General features: G+C 31.4%; 1 protein-coding gene across 1 annotated transcript; it reads left to right on the forward strand.

The window, feature by feature from the left end:
* The first annotated feature begins 270 nt into the window (after window positions 1-270).
* LOC115877622 (glycine-rich cell wall structural protein 1.8-like) lies at window positions 271-11335 on the forward strand. The gene is made up of 8 exons (XM_030893869.1): window positions 271-603; window positions 726-774; window positions 3148-3216; window positions 4643-4690; window positions 5098-5148; window positions 6985-7023; window positions 10244-10474; window positions 11187-11335. Exons 1-8 carry the CDS (start codon window positions 598-600, stop codon window positions 11198-11200), a joined length of 507 nt encoding a protein of 168 aa, XP_030749729.1. The 5' UTR covers window positions 271-597; the 3' UTR covers window positions 11201-11335.
* The last annotated feature ends 4548 nt before the right edge of the window (window positions 11336-15883 follow it).

Raw genomic sequence — 15883 nt, forward strand, 5'->3', positions numbered from 1 at the left:
ATCTTCGTAAACCACATTTTTTTGCAACAAGATTTTCGCTCATTCGCCGCGACGAGTGACAAATAATTGTGTACAATAAATACAGTGTCTGTACAAGTAAAAAAGTTGTTAATCAAATAAATAAGGTGGGTTACTATTTGTGAAAATGATGAGTTACTATAAGTTTTTGATGGCCCAATTCAAAAACAGCTACAATATGACTATGTTAAAATTTTACATGTGTTATACTCCTGTTTCACTTTCTAGTCTAAACAAATCGGCTCAAATCCGTTTTAACGAAAAAAAATCACCGCAAAATGGTACCGAATTGTGCAAACGCCGATTACATGGTCAAGAAACCCGCCGATGGGATTAGAGTAAGAGGAGGAAGGTACCGGTACCGTACGTACACCGGCGAAGAACCATGAAATTTAACAACGAGCTGCATCGCAAATATCGAAATAATTATTGTAATTTAAAGTGGGCATATCGAAAAACGGGGGGATGCGCTAGGGGAACGTTTGGTTGGAAAGGGGGGCCCCAAGGTTCCCAATCTCCACTATATATAAACAGATTGGAGATGAGATTCAACAAGTCACTCACCTCTTGGACTTAAACATGAAGGTAAACAAAAACAAACACAACATTTTCCTAAAATAGTTATTCGTGAAGTGTGTTTTTAATTATTAATTTTTTTGTTAATTTTATTTTTTTATTGTTTTATTAATTTTTCCTCGTTATTTTAGGCCTTTGTGTGCTTGCTCATCGTAGCTGCGGTAGCCAGCTACGCCCAAGGTAATTTTTTATTTTTATTATTTTTTTTTTATTTTTTTTTATTTTCTTTTTCATACTTTTCGAAAATATTATTTTATATTTTATTATTTAATAATTGGCCAACGCCATATTAAAAGATTTAAAATTAATTTTATGTTTCTCATTTTTTGTACTGAATTTCTTCTTTTTGCATGTTGTTATGGAAATTTATAGTATATTTTGAAGGAAGTTTAGGTTTTTATTTTGATTAATTCTTATATTTTTATTAAATAAAGTAACAAGAAACAGATTTTTTTGAAGTGATATACTGGCAATATTAATTATAGGTTTTTATTTTTACAATTTTTGTCTTATTATTTAATATTAGAATTAATTTTATATTTATTTAAAGAATTCTAGCAAAATATATTTAACGATATACAATGTAATATATTTTAATAAACCTAAACCCCTAAAGCAACCTAAAGGACCCACTTGATATATAAAATATACTAGTTCCATTCTTTTCGCATATACAATACGATAAAAAAAAACGGCGTCAGACATTCCTGTCATTTTATATATAAATTTATAAGGTTTTCTACTTTTTTAAACAGGGTGAATCTTAAATAAGTGCAAATATTTTCAGGGCTGGTAGATCTCGATAAAAAAAAACATATTTTTTCCTCTTTACCGTTTTTCAAATAAGTCAAAAATAACCGAGTTATTTTACTGTAAAAAAGAATGAGATTTTGCTTAAATTTTGAGAGCCACTGGATGTTTCCTGGGTTTTCATTCTTATAAATTTAATTTACTACTATGTTTTTCAACTTAAAATTAAAAAAAAATCCAAAAAAATTTCCGAACAATACCAAATTTTCCAAAAAGAAAATTTCCCGACTACAACCTTTTTTCGCGAAATTCTGAAAGTCGAAATATACCGCCTTTAAGAATATTTTCATTTATTTAAGACTCCTGTACATTTCTTGTTTTTATATCGATATTCAATTGTTATAAATTATATATTTTTTTAATAACCGAGTTCTTTTTGAAAATAATATTTTTTAATAGTTCGTTCTTAAAATAGTAAAACAACAAAATTTAACTGGAACTTAGTATTTAAAGTGTTAAATATTTTTCTCTTTCTTATACCGGGTGCGTCTCAAAAGTGGCTCACCCTTACAACTTTTTTATTTTTTCAGATAAAAAACGAGATTTGGTATGTTAGTATATGATGACATAAATTAGGATTGATTACCGTATTCAACTGTTTTTGGCCACTTCCTGTTTCACCGGAAGTAGTCATTTCCGGTGAAACAGGAAGTGACCAAAAACAATTGAATACGGTAATCAATCCTAATTTATGTCATATATTAACACACCAAATCTTCAATTTTTGATTTTTAAATGGCACCCTCGGTATTCTTTACTTTATTCGATAGAAAATGACATTCTGAATAGAATGACATATCATAAATGTCAATTTTTGACATTTTCGCTTTAAAAAAATCGTATTTTAAATTTCAATGTAGAGTGCCATGGCTGTGTTAAAAACACTAATTTTTAATCAAGGAGCCTTGCAAAAATAGATTTGATCGTCTAATGTTTTCCGTGTCTTGTCCTGGGCCGTTAAAAGATGTCCAAATCGTATTTTTAATCATATTTCAATTTTTTTCAAATGGAACAAGGGTGGCTCATTAGTATATCTGGAAAAGAGCATTTTTTACGAATAATTTGGTACGGAATTTCGTATCAAATTGTTGTTATGAACCGCATGTTACAATTTCAAATAAAGCATATGCGCAAATCTCAAAAGTTAACATATGATATGCCATTCTATTCATAGTGTCATTTTCTATCAAATAAAGTAAAAAAATACCGAGGGTGTCATTTAAAAATCAAAAGTTGTAGTCATTTCCGGTGAAACAGGAAGTCACTGAAAACAATTGAATATGCCAATCAGTCCGGATTTATGTCATATACTAATATACCAAATCTCGTTTTTTTTATGTGAAAAAATAAAAAAGTTATAGGGGATGAGCCACTTTTGAGACGCATCCGGTATACATGATGGCCCAGAATACTCTTATAATCAGTGGCGGATACAGAGGAAAATCTATAAATTGGGTTAAATATTAGCCTTTTGGGTTAAAAATAGCGCCCTAAAAAGCATATTCTACATTATTTTTTATTTGCCCCCACCTTAAAATAAATTCCTGTATCCGCCCCTGCTTATAATGATTGATAATTTATTTAATTCATATGATAGAGAATTATTTTTTTTAACTTTTTTCTAAATGGTTTGGTAATATAATTAAAAATGTTTATCTTAATATATTTAGCTAAATATTGATATACATATTTGTATAGGCATTTTTTTAAAGTCAATTAATACATCGGTCATTTCATTTTCAGCTGGTTTCCTTAGTGGAGGCGGTGGATATGGCGGCGGAGGTGGTGGAGGATACGGGGGTGGCGGTGGAGGTAAGTTTATTTTATTTTTATTTTTACATTAAAATATTCTATTTATTTTATAATATTCTAAGACATTTTACCAATGCGATGGACTAACAATGCTACTGTCAGGTATTTTTTTATAGTTTTTCCATTTATAGATATTTTATGTAATTTACTGGTGTTTTATGTTTACTGATTACGGCCAAACTAATTAAAAAATATTTTATACTACTAAACGCCAATGTCATTTAAGAAGATTTTCTGGTTAGACTTGTAACGAGGTCGTATTCTTTGATTTATCCATATTAGCTTAGCAAACACAATATGGCAAACTATACATACATGGTTAATTTTTAAATTATATTTCTTAGGTTTTTTTATCGGGGATTTACATTATTTTTGCATATATGACATGAAACTAAACTAACTCCGATGCACAATTTTTTTTAAGTTTGTGTTTTTTCGACATTTTTTTTATTTTTTGTTAAAACCCTAACTAAAATCCATAAAAAATCCAGTGATACTCAAAATTTTAAATTTAAACAAATATTTTTTCTTTAATTTTCATAGTAAAATAATTCGGTAATAGTATAATGTTTTATTAGGAGTAAAAATGGGACTTTTTGTTGCGAGGCACGTTTGACGAACAGGCGAGGCACAAAAAGTCATTTTTACTCCGAATAGAACAAGCTATTTTTTTTGAAACGCTACAAATAATTTTTTTATACAATTTCAAACGTTCCAAATAACATAAAAATATTTAAAAATGATACCTTATAAGTCATTATATGTCGAGAAACTATGGTTACGCTCGTTGAATTTGACACTTGTCAGTTTAGTAATATATTTTCATACTTTTATGCTTAGGCGTAAAAGTGCTTTACGTTAAGTGCCTAGGCGTTAAAATGACTTATTTTACATTGTCAATCACGTCGAAGAAACTAATACTTTTGTGGCGTTTGAAAAAAAATATAAATTTTCTATTTATTAATAGAATAGAATAAACCATGCAAAATAATTACAGTTGGAGGTTCGAACCTTTGGTGTTACACAGCAAAATAAAACACTAAATCACCAACAATACACCAAAACACTTTTTACTTTTACATTGAACGCGCGTTTCGCTAACCGTGTCAGCATCAACAGCAGACGATTAAAAACTAAAATACGGTTTTTAGTATTTAGAAATGAAGATCGCTGTCATTTTACATATAAAATTATATGGGGAATGTCATCGATCGTCATTTCCAAGCCAACTGGACGCCGTTTTTTTCGATCATAGGACACCATGCGATCGAAAAAAGTCTATATCAGAGTTGACTTAGAAATGAAGATCGCTGCCATTTTATATGTAAAATTATATCGGGAATGTCATCGATCGTCATTTTCAAGCTTACTCAATGCCCTTTTTTTTGTAGATTATACAGTATGTTTAAATAAATAAATTTTATAGGATGGAAGATAAGCAGTGGCAGCTTTGGAGGTGGTGGAAGTTACGGAGGTAAACAAACGTAAAATAAGTAGTCATGGAGGCACTTGTGCCAGACAGACAGTCGATATAGATAAATAGGAGGGTAATGCGAAACATATAAAAGGAGTTAAAAAACGACAATCAATAATTATAAACAGGTCTAAAAAGGAAACGACCGCTTAAAGTAAGAAAATAGTAACCAAAATGCTTAAAATCCAGACCTGTTTTTCTTCTTTAAACCAGTTGGTTTTTGTTTTTGTGTGGTTGTTTCTTGTTTAAATCTGTTTATTCTGGTTTATTGGGGGTTTTTAACTGACTTTACATGTTTTAATTCACCCTCCTATTTTTCTATATCGGCTGTCTGTCCGGTACAAGTGCCCCCATGACTACTGTAATAAAAAACATAATATCCAGTTTTTAATGTTGATAATTTTAAGGTGGTGGCTGGAAATCCGGAGGCGGCGGTGGATTTGGAGGCGGCGGATACGGTGAGAATATTTATTTAATCATAGTTGTTCTTAATAAAAAAATAGACAAACTTTGTGACACAGACTTCTATAAAACAAGCCACGGAAATACTCTTTTGTATATTAAACACTATAGTTTTCTGAAAATTTAGTATTTTTTTACTAAAAAAAAAATTTTTTTTAGTAATTGAAAAACATGACGATGGAAACAGTCGATTATTATTATTAGGTAAAATACAGAAGGTACCGCAAAAAGTTAAACACTAAATTTTAGGATTTTTAAATATCTTTTAGCGAGTAATAAATTTAAGTATACAGGGTCGGTCATAAAGTCGTGGCACATAAAAGTTTCATTTTTTTAAAATAGAACCCCCTTTATATTACTGCATATTTCAATTCTTTCTTCAATTCTAAGCAAAAATTGAAATATCTACACACAATGTACCTCAAACCAACCGTTTCCGAGTTATTGACTTTTGAATATATCACTTCAACAATTTGATTTAATTAATTTCGATATGTTCAGTTTCATTTGATGATACCGAATCGTGATAGTGTTGTAATGAGTTTTTAAATGCCTATTAGCTACTAGTAAATTTAAGTATACAGGGTTGGTCATAAAGTTGTGGCACATCAAACTTTATTTTTTTTTAAATGGAATCCCCTGTATATTTTTGCATATTTCAATTCTTCCTTCAATTTTAAACAATGATCGTAATACACAATGTACATAAATTGAAGAATTGAAATGTTAAACGAAAATTTTGTAATTTCCAGACTTGCTATATACCTACTCTCATTTTATACATCTATAAATGCTAACATGAGAACTAATGTCAAATATTATTAAGTATCACAGTTTCGGCAGAATGGCATCGTTAAATGAAACTGAACATATAGAAATTAATTAAATCAAATTGTCTAAGTGATATTTTCAGAAGTCAATAACTCGGAAACGGTTGGTTTGAGGTACATTGTGTATATTGCGATTTTTGCTTAGAATTGAAGAAAGAATTGAAATATGCAGTAATATACAGGGGTGTTTGTTCAGAACAGTGGTTCTATTTAAAAAAAATGAAACTTTTATGCGCCACGACTTTATGACCGATCTTGTATACTAAAACTTATTACTCGCTAATAGATATTTAAAAATCCTATAATTTTTGTATTTAACTTTTTGCGGTACCTCCTATATTTGAGCTAATAATCGACCGTTTCCATACATTACAGCGACCCTGTATATCATCATCATATATCATTCTCTTACGGTTAAGGTCCGATGTCCGGTTAATGTGGACATTACCCGGTTAATCTCGAGAATAACACACAACAAAACAACCAAAAACATAACCTAACCCAAAAATTAATCTGTTAATGTCGACATTAACCGGACATCGGACTTTAACCGTAACAATTCCATGAAAATAACTGGATGTTTAGATAGTTTGTATATTAGAGTTGAGGGTTGGAACCTTTGGTGTTACAACAGGAAAATAAAACACTAATTCACCACAATACACCAAAATACTTTACTTTTGCACTGGACGCGCATTTCGGTAACCATGATATCATCAGCAGATGATCAAAACTGTCAGCTCTGCAGTTTTAATGATCTGCTGATGATGCTAACATGGGTAGTGAAACGCGCGTCCAGTGCAAAGTAAAGTGTTTTGGTGTATTGTGGTGAATTAGTGTTTTACTATGCGAGTTTGTATAGTTTCTAGCTCGTCTTTTATAACCATGTAAACACTTTAACTATAACAAAACGAATTATACAAAAAAAAACAAATTATACAAAAATGTATACAAAATTGAGTAGTATTTCTAATATTAATACTGGAATTTTGAATTTTGAAGGTGGTGGCTGGAAATCTAGCGGCGGAGGTGGCGGATACGGTAAGATTATTTTTTATATTTTTTTCCAAAATTTATTTTAATTTACCATTTCAGATAGAGATACATAAAATTTCGTTTAAAAAAAGTTTTTCATCAGATATCTCTTAAAAAAAAATCTTTGACAAGGAAATTTGGTAGTGTAATACTGGCCTTACAATATAACATCAATATCGTCTATATTGGTGCATCGTTGTTGGAAATATAGGAAATCCCTCCCATGCAAATTTTGAACTCTCTAGATATTGGCTCCCCTGTTAATTTTACAGCGATATGAATGGTAAACAGTTTTTTTCAAAGTCTGCGTATGCTGAATACACATGCCCAATTTGAACAACTTTGCAGCCAATTTTAACTAATTTAAGAAAAACTGCATCTATTTTTAAATTAAAACTGAACAGCTTACAATCAGGCAAATACCAGCGTATCTTAAGTTGTCATCTTATAATTTTGTCAATGTCAAATGGTATTTTTTAAACGTTATATAGGCGTTTGCCTCATTCGAACAGTTTTAAAGTACAAAAATAAATTTCAGGGACCTTAAACGTAGGTACTATAACGTAGAAACAGGGGCGCATATACGGGAGGGGTAATGGGGGTAATTACCCCTCCCAGAAAGAAATTAATTTATTTTAATTATTACTTCCGAAAATCGACAACTATGAAACTATGAACCCTTCCCGGACACAAACGGTACATTGTGAGACAGGAAATTGTAGAGAGACACAAGCCCTATCACATAGGATACAACATTTTAATGAACAGTGTTTTCCATAAAATCACTAAAATGAATAATATACGAAATAATATACATGTACTGATTTCTTTCGAAAATCGACAACTATAAAACTACGATCCCTTCCCCGACACAAACGGTACATTGTGAAACAGGAAATTGTAGAGAGAAACAAGCCCTATAACGTAGGATACAACATTTTAATGAACAGTGCTTTCCATAAAATCAATAAAATGAAAAATATACGAAATAATATACATGTACTGATTTCTTTCGAAAATCGACAACGATGAAACTATGATCCCTTCCCCGACACAAACGGTACATTGTGAATCAGGAAATTGTAGAGAGAAACAAGCCCTATAACGTAGGATACAACATTTTAATGAACAGTGCTTTCCATAAAATCAATAAAATGAAAAATATACGAAATAATATACATGTACTGATTTCTTTCGAAAATCGACAACTATGAAACTATGATCCCTTCCCCGACACAAACGGTATATTGTGAAACAGGAAATTGTAGAGAGAAACAAACCCTATACAATTACCCCTCCCAGAAAGAAATTAATTAATAAGATAAAATTTGGTATAAAATAAAATTGTTACAAAAAGGTTAATTGTACAAATTAAAACAGAATATCCAAACCAAATCAAGTAGTTTTTTTCCTCAGTTACAATACCTTCCAGCAAAAATTTAATTCAAATTTAGTACTTTTTTGATTATTCACACTACCCCTCCCAGACTCAATCTCTAGATGCGCTACTGCGTAGAAATGTAGAGAGCATAACAAATTACATTTAACAATGATAAAATCATAATTTGACAACTTTAGGTATGTTGACTGGTTTTGCATTGTTACCTGTTCAGTTTCAATTTAAAAATAGATGCAGTTTTTCTTAAATTTCTTGAAATCGGCTTATCCAAAATTATTCAAATTTGGCGTGTGTATTCAGCATAAGCAGACCTTTAAAAAACCTATTTGCGACTTAGCTTTAAAATTAATAGGGGAGCCAATATTTGGACAGTTCAAAATTTGCATGGGATTTCCTATGTTTCAAACAACGATGCACCACCCGGTATAGATATTGCTATAGATCAAAATCTTCTTCTTCAAGTGTCATGTTCCTAGTGAACGTTGACGACTGCCATGTTAACAATATCTCTGTATCGCTCTCGATCTTGCGCTACATGGAGTAATTCATCCGCACTCAAGCCTGTCCATTGCCGCAAGTTCCTCAACCACGAAAACCTCTTGAGCCCAATCCACTTCTTTCCTTCGATTTTTCCGTTAAGGATCAGTCGGAGAAATTCATAACGAGGTCCGCTGGTTATATGGCCAAGGTATTCAAGTTTTCGTCGCTTGATAATATTCAGAAGTAGTCTGTCGTGCTCCATTCTTCGAAGAACTTCTTCATTTCTGGTTCTGGTGGTCCAAGATATTCTAAGCATTCTTCTGTATGTCCACATTTCAAATGCTTCGATTTTATTTATCGTTTCTTTATTAAGTGTCCACGTCTCACATCCATACAAAAAAATCGACCACACATAACACTTTGTAAACTTCTCCCGTATTTTGATGTTTAGTGAACTATTTGAGAGCAGCGACTTAAACTTCTGAAATGTATCTCTTGCTTGTTCTATACGACATCTGATTTCGAATGAAGGATCGATATGTTGGTTAATCCAACAGCCTAGGTATTTAATCTTCGCCACTCTTTCCAACGTTTTCCCATTCAACAATAATGGGATCTCGCCGACATCTACTTTACTCACAACCATTCCATCTACTTAACCCCCAACCCCAATTCTTACAAGCTTTATTTATCAATTCTTGTAGATCTACGAGATTTTCTGCTAAAATTACGGTATCGTCGGCATATCTGATATTATTAACTATTTCGCCTCCTATTACAATTCCTTTTTGGCCACTTAGGGATTCTCTAAATATGTTTTCTTAAAAAAAACGTTGAAGAGGGTGGGCGAGAGTATGCACCCCTGTCACAAGCCTTGTTCAATATTAGCAGGTCTAGATTCTCTGTTATTCACGGTAATAGTAGCTGTTTGGTTCCAATACAAATGCGAAATCAGACATGATCGAATGCTTTTTTAAAATCAATAAGGCATATACCGGTCTTCTTACTTCCCAACACCTCTGCAGAAGCGTTTCCATCGTAAATAGAGCTTCCCTGGTTCCCATGCATCGTCTGAAACCAAGTTGCTCGCACTTGTTGCAATTCTTTTTTGAAGAAGTAGTTTGAGCACATAACTTATTAGACTGATAAGTTTACAGTCTGAACATTTTTTAGCATTTAGTTTTTTAGGTAAAGGAATGAAGACAGATTTTAGCCAGTCTGCTGGAATATGACCAATTTTGTATACCTTATTAAACAACAGTAGATCAAAATAGTTGTACATTATTTACATAATATAAATCTTCCTCTCTATTAGTTCTACAAATTTTAGAGTATATTTTTCTTCAGGAGGCGGCTGGCAATCTGGCGGTAGCGGCTGGCAATCCGGCGGCGGAGGCGGCTGGAAATCTGGCGGAGGCGGCGGTGGATATGGAGGCGGCAGTGGAGGCGGCATTAAAATCATCAAAATCATCACCAGCGGAGGCGGCGGTGGCGGATATGGAGGCGGCGGTGGACACGGGGGCGGTTTCGGAGGTGGATACGGAGGCGGTGGCGGCGGTGGTTACGGAGGTGGAAAAGGTAACAAACTTTACTAAATTGTGCGTACTTCAACATAGCTGTGAAATTAGTTCAACTTTAACAACTAGTTATCATTCTGTGTCAGTTAAAATAAAAAAAAAATCTCAGAAATTTGCCAAAAATGGAAAGTGATCCTACATCAGAGAGAATTGATATGATTCTATTAGTTGGTGACTGCATACTCACTATTTTATAGAATACTTAAATGTTCCTAATTTATCTAGACTTGACTTTTTTATTGGGGTATGTTAAAGACTGTGTTTACAAAAACTCGACCAACTATTGTCGTCATATCTCAAAATCCTTACAATTTAAGCATAATATGCTTCTTTAATAAAACTCACTTTTATTTTTTTCCTAGAATCCGAAAATCAATTATTATGTAGGGTGTTCCATTACAAAAAAAAACAACTTCGATGCGTAAGTTTTTTGGGGACACCCTGCAGGACTGTATATATTTTTATAAAATTCTTTCAAAGCCTCCGCGTCTTATGAGAGGCGCCACCCTGTACAACAACAACCAATACCCAAAGCCAATACAACAATACACAAACTTTTTTTATGCTTTGACATCAATATCTTTCAACCTAATCCCATTTTTGAAGATTGTTAATTAATCCCCAACTTTTGTTGGTCCACTGTGTAGTTCTGTCAACTGAATGGCATACTTTTTTATTATGTATATCGAAATTTTAATTTAATTTTTTTTTAGGTGGATGGTGGTAAGTTTAGCTATCATGATGACGCCAAAATTCAGTATTTGGAAAACAGCTGAAAGCAGCTGACATCTCTATCTTCTGCACCTCTACAGAATCACAATGATTCCTGTCTGAAAAACCTGTACATATTTTGTAAATTACTTTTGTACTATTTTTTATAATATATTTTTTTCTAAGAAGTAAGTGTTTTTATTAAACAATTTAAAAAATAACTTCAAATTATGAGGAATTCAATATAAAATTACAATAAGAATATTTCATAATTCATAATATTTTTATGATCATTCTTGGTAAAAATCTAACACACCTGAACTTTAGTTACATATTATATACTAGGCATTATTTTCTTATGTATTATTTACCTTTCCAACATCTCATATTTTCCATATTAATACCATTTAAATACAATTTAACATATGCCAAAAGACCAAAAAAAGACAGTACAGAAACTTAAAAAAATAGTAATATTTTACTTTACGATTTTTATAAACTATAGCAGTTTAATAATAATAATAATTAATAAAGTTATTTGTATTAAACTACTATAGTTTATAAAAATATTAAAATAATGAAAGATGGTCTACTATGTACATTTGTGTAAAATGGACATTTATTCACATGGAATAGTAATTTCAATGTTAGGTTTATTCTACGGGTATATTTGAGATTTAAAGATATACCGGGTGCGTCTCAAAACTGGCTCATCCCTATAACTTTTTTATTTTTTCAGTTAAAAAAAACGAGATTTGGCATGTTAGTATATGACATAAATTAGGATTGATTAACGTATTCAATTGTTTTCGGTCACTTCCTGTTTCACTGGAAATGACTACAACTTTTGATTTTTAAATGGCAACCTGGGAATATTTTTACTTTTTTCCATAGAAAATAACACTCTGAATAGAATGACATATCATATGTCAATTTTTGACACTTTCGCATATGGTTTATTTGAAATTATAACTTGCGGTTCGAAACGAAAATTTGACTCGAAATACCAAGTGTGTGGTATCAAATTATTCGTAAAAAAATACTTTTTCCAAATATGCTAATGAGCCACCCTCGTTCCATTTGAAAAAATTGAGATATTATTAAAAATACGATTTGAGCATTTTCTATAACTGGTCAGGATAAGACATTAAAAACATTAGACGGTCAAATATATTTTAACATAGCCATGGCACTCTAGATTGAATTTTAAAATACGATTTTTTATTAAGCGAGAATGTCAAAGGTTGACATATGATATGTTATTCTATTCAGAATGTTATTTTCTATCGAATAAAGTAAAAAAAAACCGAGGATGCCATTTAAAAATCAAAAGTTGTAGTCATTTCCGGTGAAACAGGAAGTGACCAGAAACAATTGAATACGTCAATCAATCCTAATTTATGTCATATACTAACATACCAAATCTCGTTTTTTTTTATCTGAAAAAATAAAAAAGTTATAGGGGTGAGCCACTTTTTGAGACGCACTCGGTATAATATTTTATAAAATTACCTGTGAACTTTATAAATATCTAGCCAGTATGATATTAAAGGATAATTTAGAGTGACCTTTAGTTTACATAAATCATGATAGCTTAAGAATTCAATTAAGTATTTTTTTATAAATATTTACGTAATATTTTTTTATATAAAAGTAAAATTCTTATATCTTTGATTATTGTTCATAATTTTTAGTTAATTATATTCGTTAATTCAATAATTTCGATCACAATTTCAGTTAAATACTGCATATTATTCTATTACCGCTCTATCTGCTCTATCCTCTACCTATTAAGGAAATTTAATAGTAATACCCTTAATACATATTGATATAACTTTTGTTTAACCATATGGGTAATAAAAATTTCAACATGTGCAGTAAAATGATATACAGGGTATTCCAATATTCCGTGGACAAAGAAATACTATGTATTTTTGGAAATAATATAATAGACCGAGAGCTGGCTACATAAAAAACCTTATTATCGTTACATGGCTAATGTTTTGTGTGAAATATCCTTTTGTGTAGCTATTTTGAAATAGTCATGTCTGCCAGCGCGATCCCGGGGCTTAAACCGGGGGCGGCCAATCGAAAGGATGAAATTTTTTATTATAAGGCACACGAGTTATAATAGCCAAATAGCTTTTATTTATTATTAGGAAACGTGTAAAATTGTTGACAAACATTTTTCTCGTGGCTGAAATGCCGGTAGACAACGCGAAAGAGGCATAGAATTTTGATAAAAGAAAATTATCGTATACATGCATGTCGGTTGGTGGAATGTCATGTTTATTGTTAATTAATTTAAAAAGCCGTATGCAAAAGGGCAGACAAAAAAATTGTTATTAAAAAAATAAAAAAATATATTATATGATTTATCTATACTTAAATGGATGAGGCGGCCAGCGTTCCCTGAATAAAGCGCTAGAGTAATATTGCGCTTTTGATAACTGTCTGCAGCTGATTGAGCCACGATCTTTTTGTCTGCTGTACGGCTTTTAAAATAAATAAATATGACATTTCACCAATCGGCATGCAAATATGCCATAATTTTTTTCATTCTTCAAATTTCATTTTTTAATAATTTTTAAAATTTCATACCCCTTTCGCGTTGTCTGTCGGCATTTTAGCGACTAGAAAAATGTCTGCCAACAATTTCTTCGCGTTTCTTAATAATAAATAAAAGCTATTTTCGCAATTATAACTCATGTATCTTATAATATTTTTAGTGTCAAAATTTCACCCTTTCGATTGGCCGCCCCCGCATTAAATCCCGGGATCGCGCTGGCAGACATGACTATTTCATAATGGCTACACAAAAGGATACTTCACACAAAAAATTAGCCATGTAACGATGATAAGGTTTTTTTTATGTAGCCAGCCCTTAGATTATAAGTTCATTGAACACAATTTACCTTTATACAAAAGTGCTTCGTTTATCCATTAGAGGCCATCAAACTTAAAAAGAACACATTTTTTTCGATATTTTAAGACCTCTTATCCTGATTTGAATGAGACTTTGGGTGTCTATGTTTTGCTAAGTGCTTTAACATTTGACTTTCACAAAAATCAAGCAAAAGTACGGGAAGGATGAAAACTACCTCCATCCTTACATAAATTTTAAATATTTTGCAACTCAACCGACGACTGATTTTTTTTTCGTAAATTGGTCCTTCTAGTATTTACTACATTTTTTTTTGCTTTAAAAAAAATGCCACCAAAAAATATTTTTTGTCACATCAAACTATGGAGGCGAATAAAATCTATTATGCTCTAATAATCCAATTGGAGAAAATATGGAATTTTATGCCAGTATCACAAATTATATTTGACAATAAACTTCATAAAAAGCTTAAAAAAATAATAAATTTTAAATTAATTAACGTTCGGGTTTATTTTTTACTAATGCCCTCCAATGGACAAATTGAGCACTTTTTAATAAAGAGTATGTGAAATTAACATAATGAATACTGTCAAAATTAAAGAACTTTGACTAAAGATAATTCATAAACTATACTAAGGGCTGGCAAAGGTTAGTCTTGGGTCGAGATTTCCGTATATAAGAAGAGTACAATGCGTTTATAATGTACTGAACAAAGAGAGGACAGTAAACACGTTGCCAAAGGTATGAAATTAACCGAGAAACTGTGCACATCGTTAAGCACAGTTAGCCTGGGCCAAGAGGTCAAAAAAAATATATAAACTTTGAGTACTTTATTTTTTAAATGCCGATACCACTGCTTCAAAAAAATATAAAAATTAAAATCGCCGACGTACAATTAGGGTCTCTACACAAATTTAAAAAAAAAACTTTTTCACCCAAAGTAAAAAGCGCGCAAAAAGTTTTGTTAATAATAAATAACGACCATCATCACCAAAAGGTATGCTTACTGTTGCCCCCCTCCCTGTTTCTAAATCCAGGAGGTTGGATCTCTGAACAAATTTAAATAAAAATAGACTTTAATCTAATGGAAAAAGCAAAAAAATATTTTTTTTCTAATATTTTAGTGATAAAATTTTACTTTATGATCATAAGTATTATTAAACAAGTAAAACTACAAACTAACAATTAAGGAAGTACAATTAATAACTTTAACACACACTGAATTTAGTCTAAAAAGGAACAAAACAATTTGGTACTAGCTATAAGTAAATAAATAAATTTTAAACATGGTTACTGTTGTAGGAAGCAACACTCCTAAGGAGATTTTTTTGACCAATTTGCCTGCCTGGCCAAGTGAAAATACCAATTGTTTAAAAAACGTGAACTTACTGATTTTTTCCATTTAAAACTGGGCATAGATTGGTGTGGATCTTTAAAAATTTGTCTATCTTTATGCTGTTACGAAAATCCCGAAATAAAACAAGAAACACATAAAAGTACCGGAATAAACAAACTTATTATAATAGGATTGGCTCCCAAAATAATAGAAACCTACAAAAATATCAGAGCAATGTTTGAGATTTTGCAACTCCATACTATTTGTGGAGTCAGTTCTTACACATTTGCCGCAAATCTAAAGTTGAGAATGATTATATTGGGCCTTCATTCTTCATCATCATACCATCCATGTGCCTGGTGTGATGTTAACTCTAAAAATTTACAGTCAAGAGGAGATCTAAGATCCATAAAAGATATTTCCAAATGGAGTACATTATGGAACGAGGAGACAGGTGGAAATATAAAAGAGACAAAAAA

This window comes from Sitophilus oryzae, unplaced genomic scaffold (assembly GCF_002938485.1).
Source record: "Sitophilus oryzae breed Bouriz unplaced genomic scaffold, Soryzae_2.0 scaffold_1494_pilon_pilon, whole genome shotgun sequence".
In the NCBI taxonomy this organism is placed as follows: domain Eukaryota; kingdom Metazoa; phylum Arthropoda; class Insecta; order Coleoptera; family Curculionidae; genus Sitophilus; species Sitophilus oryzae.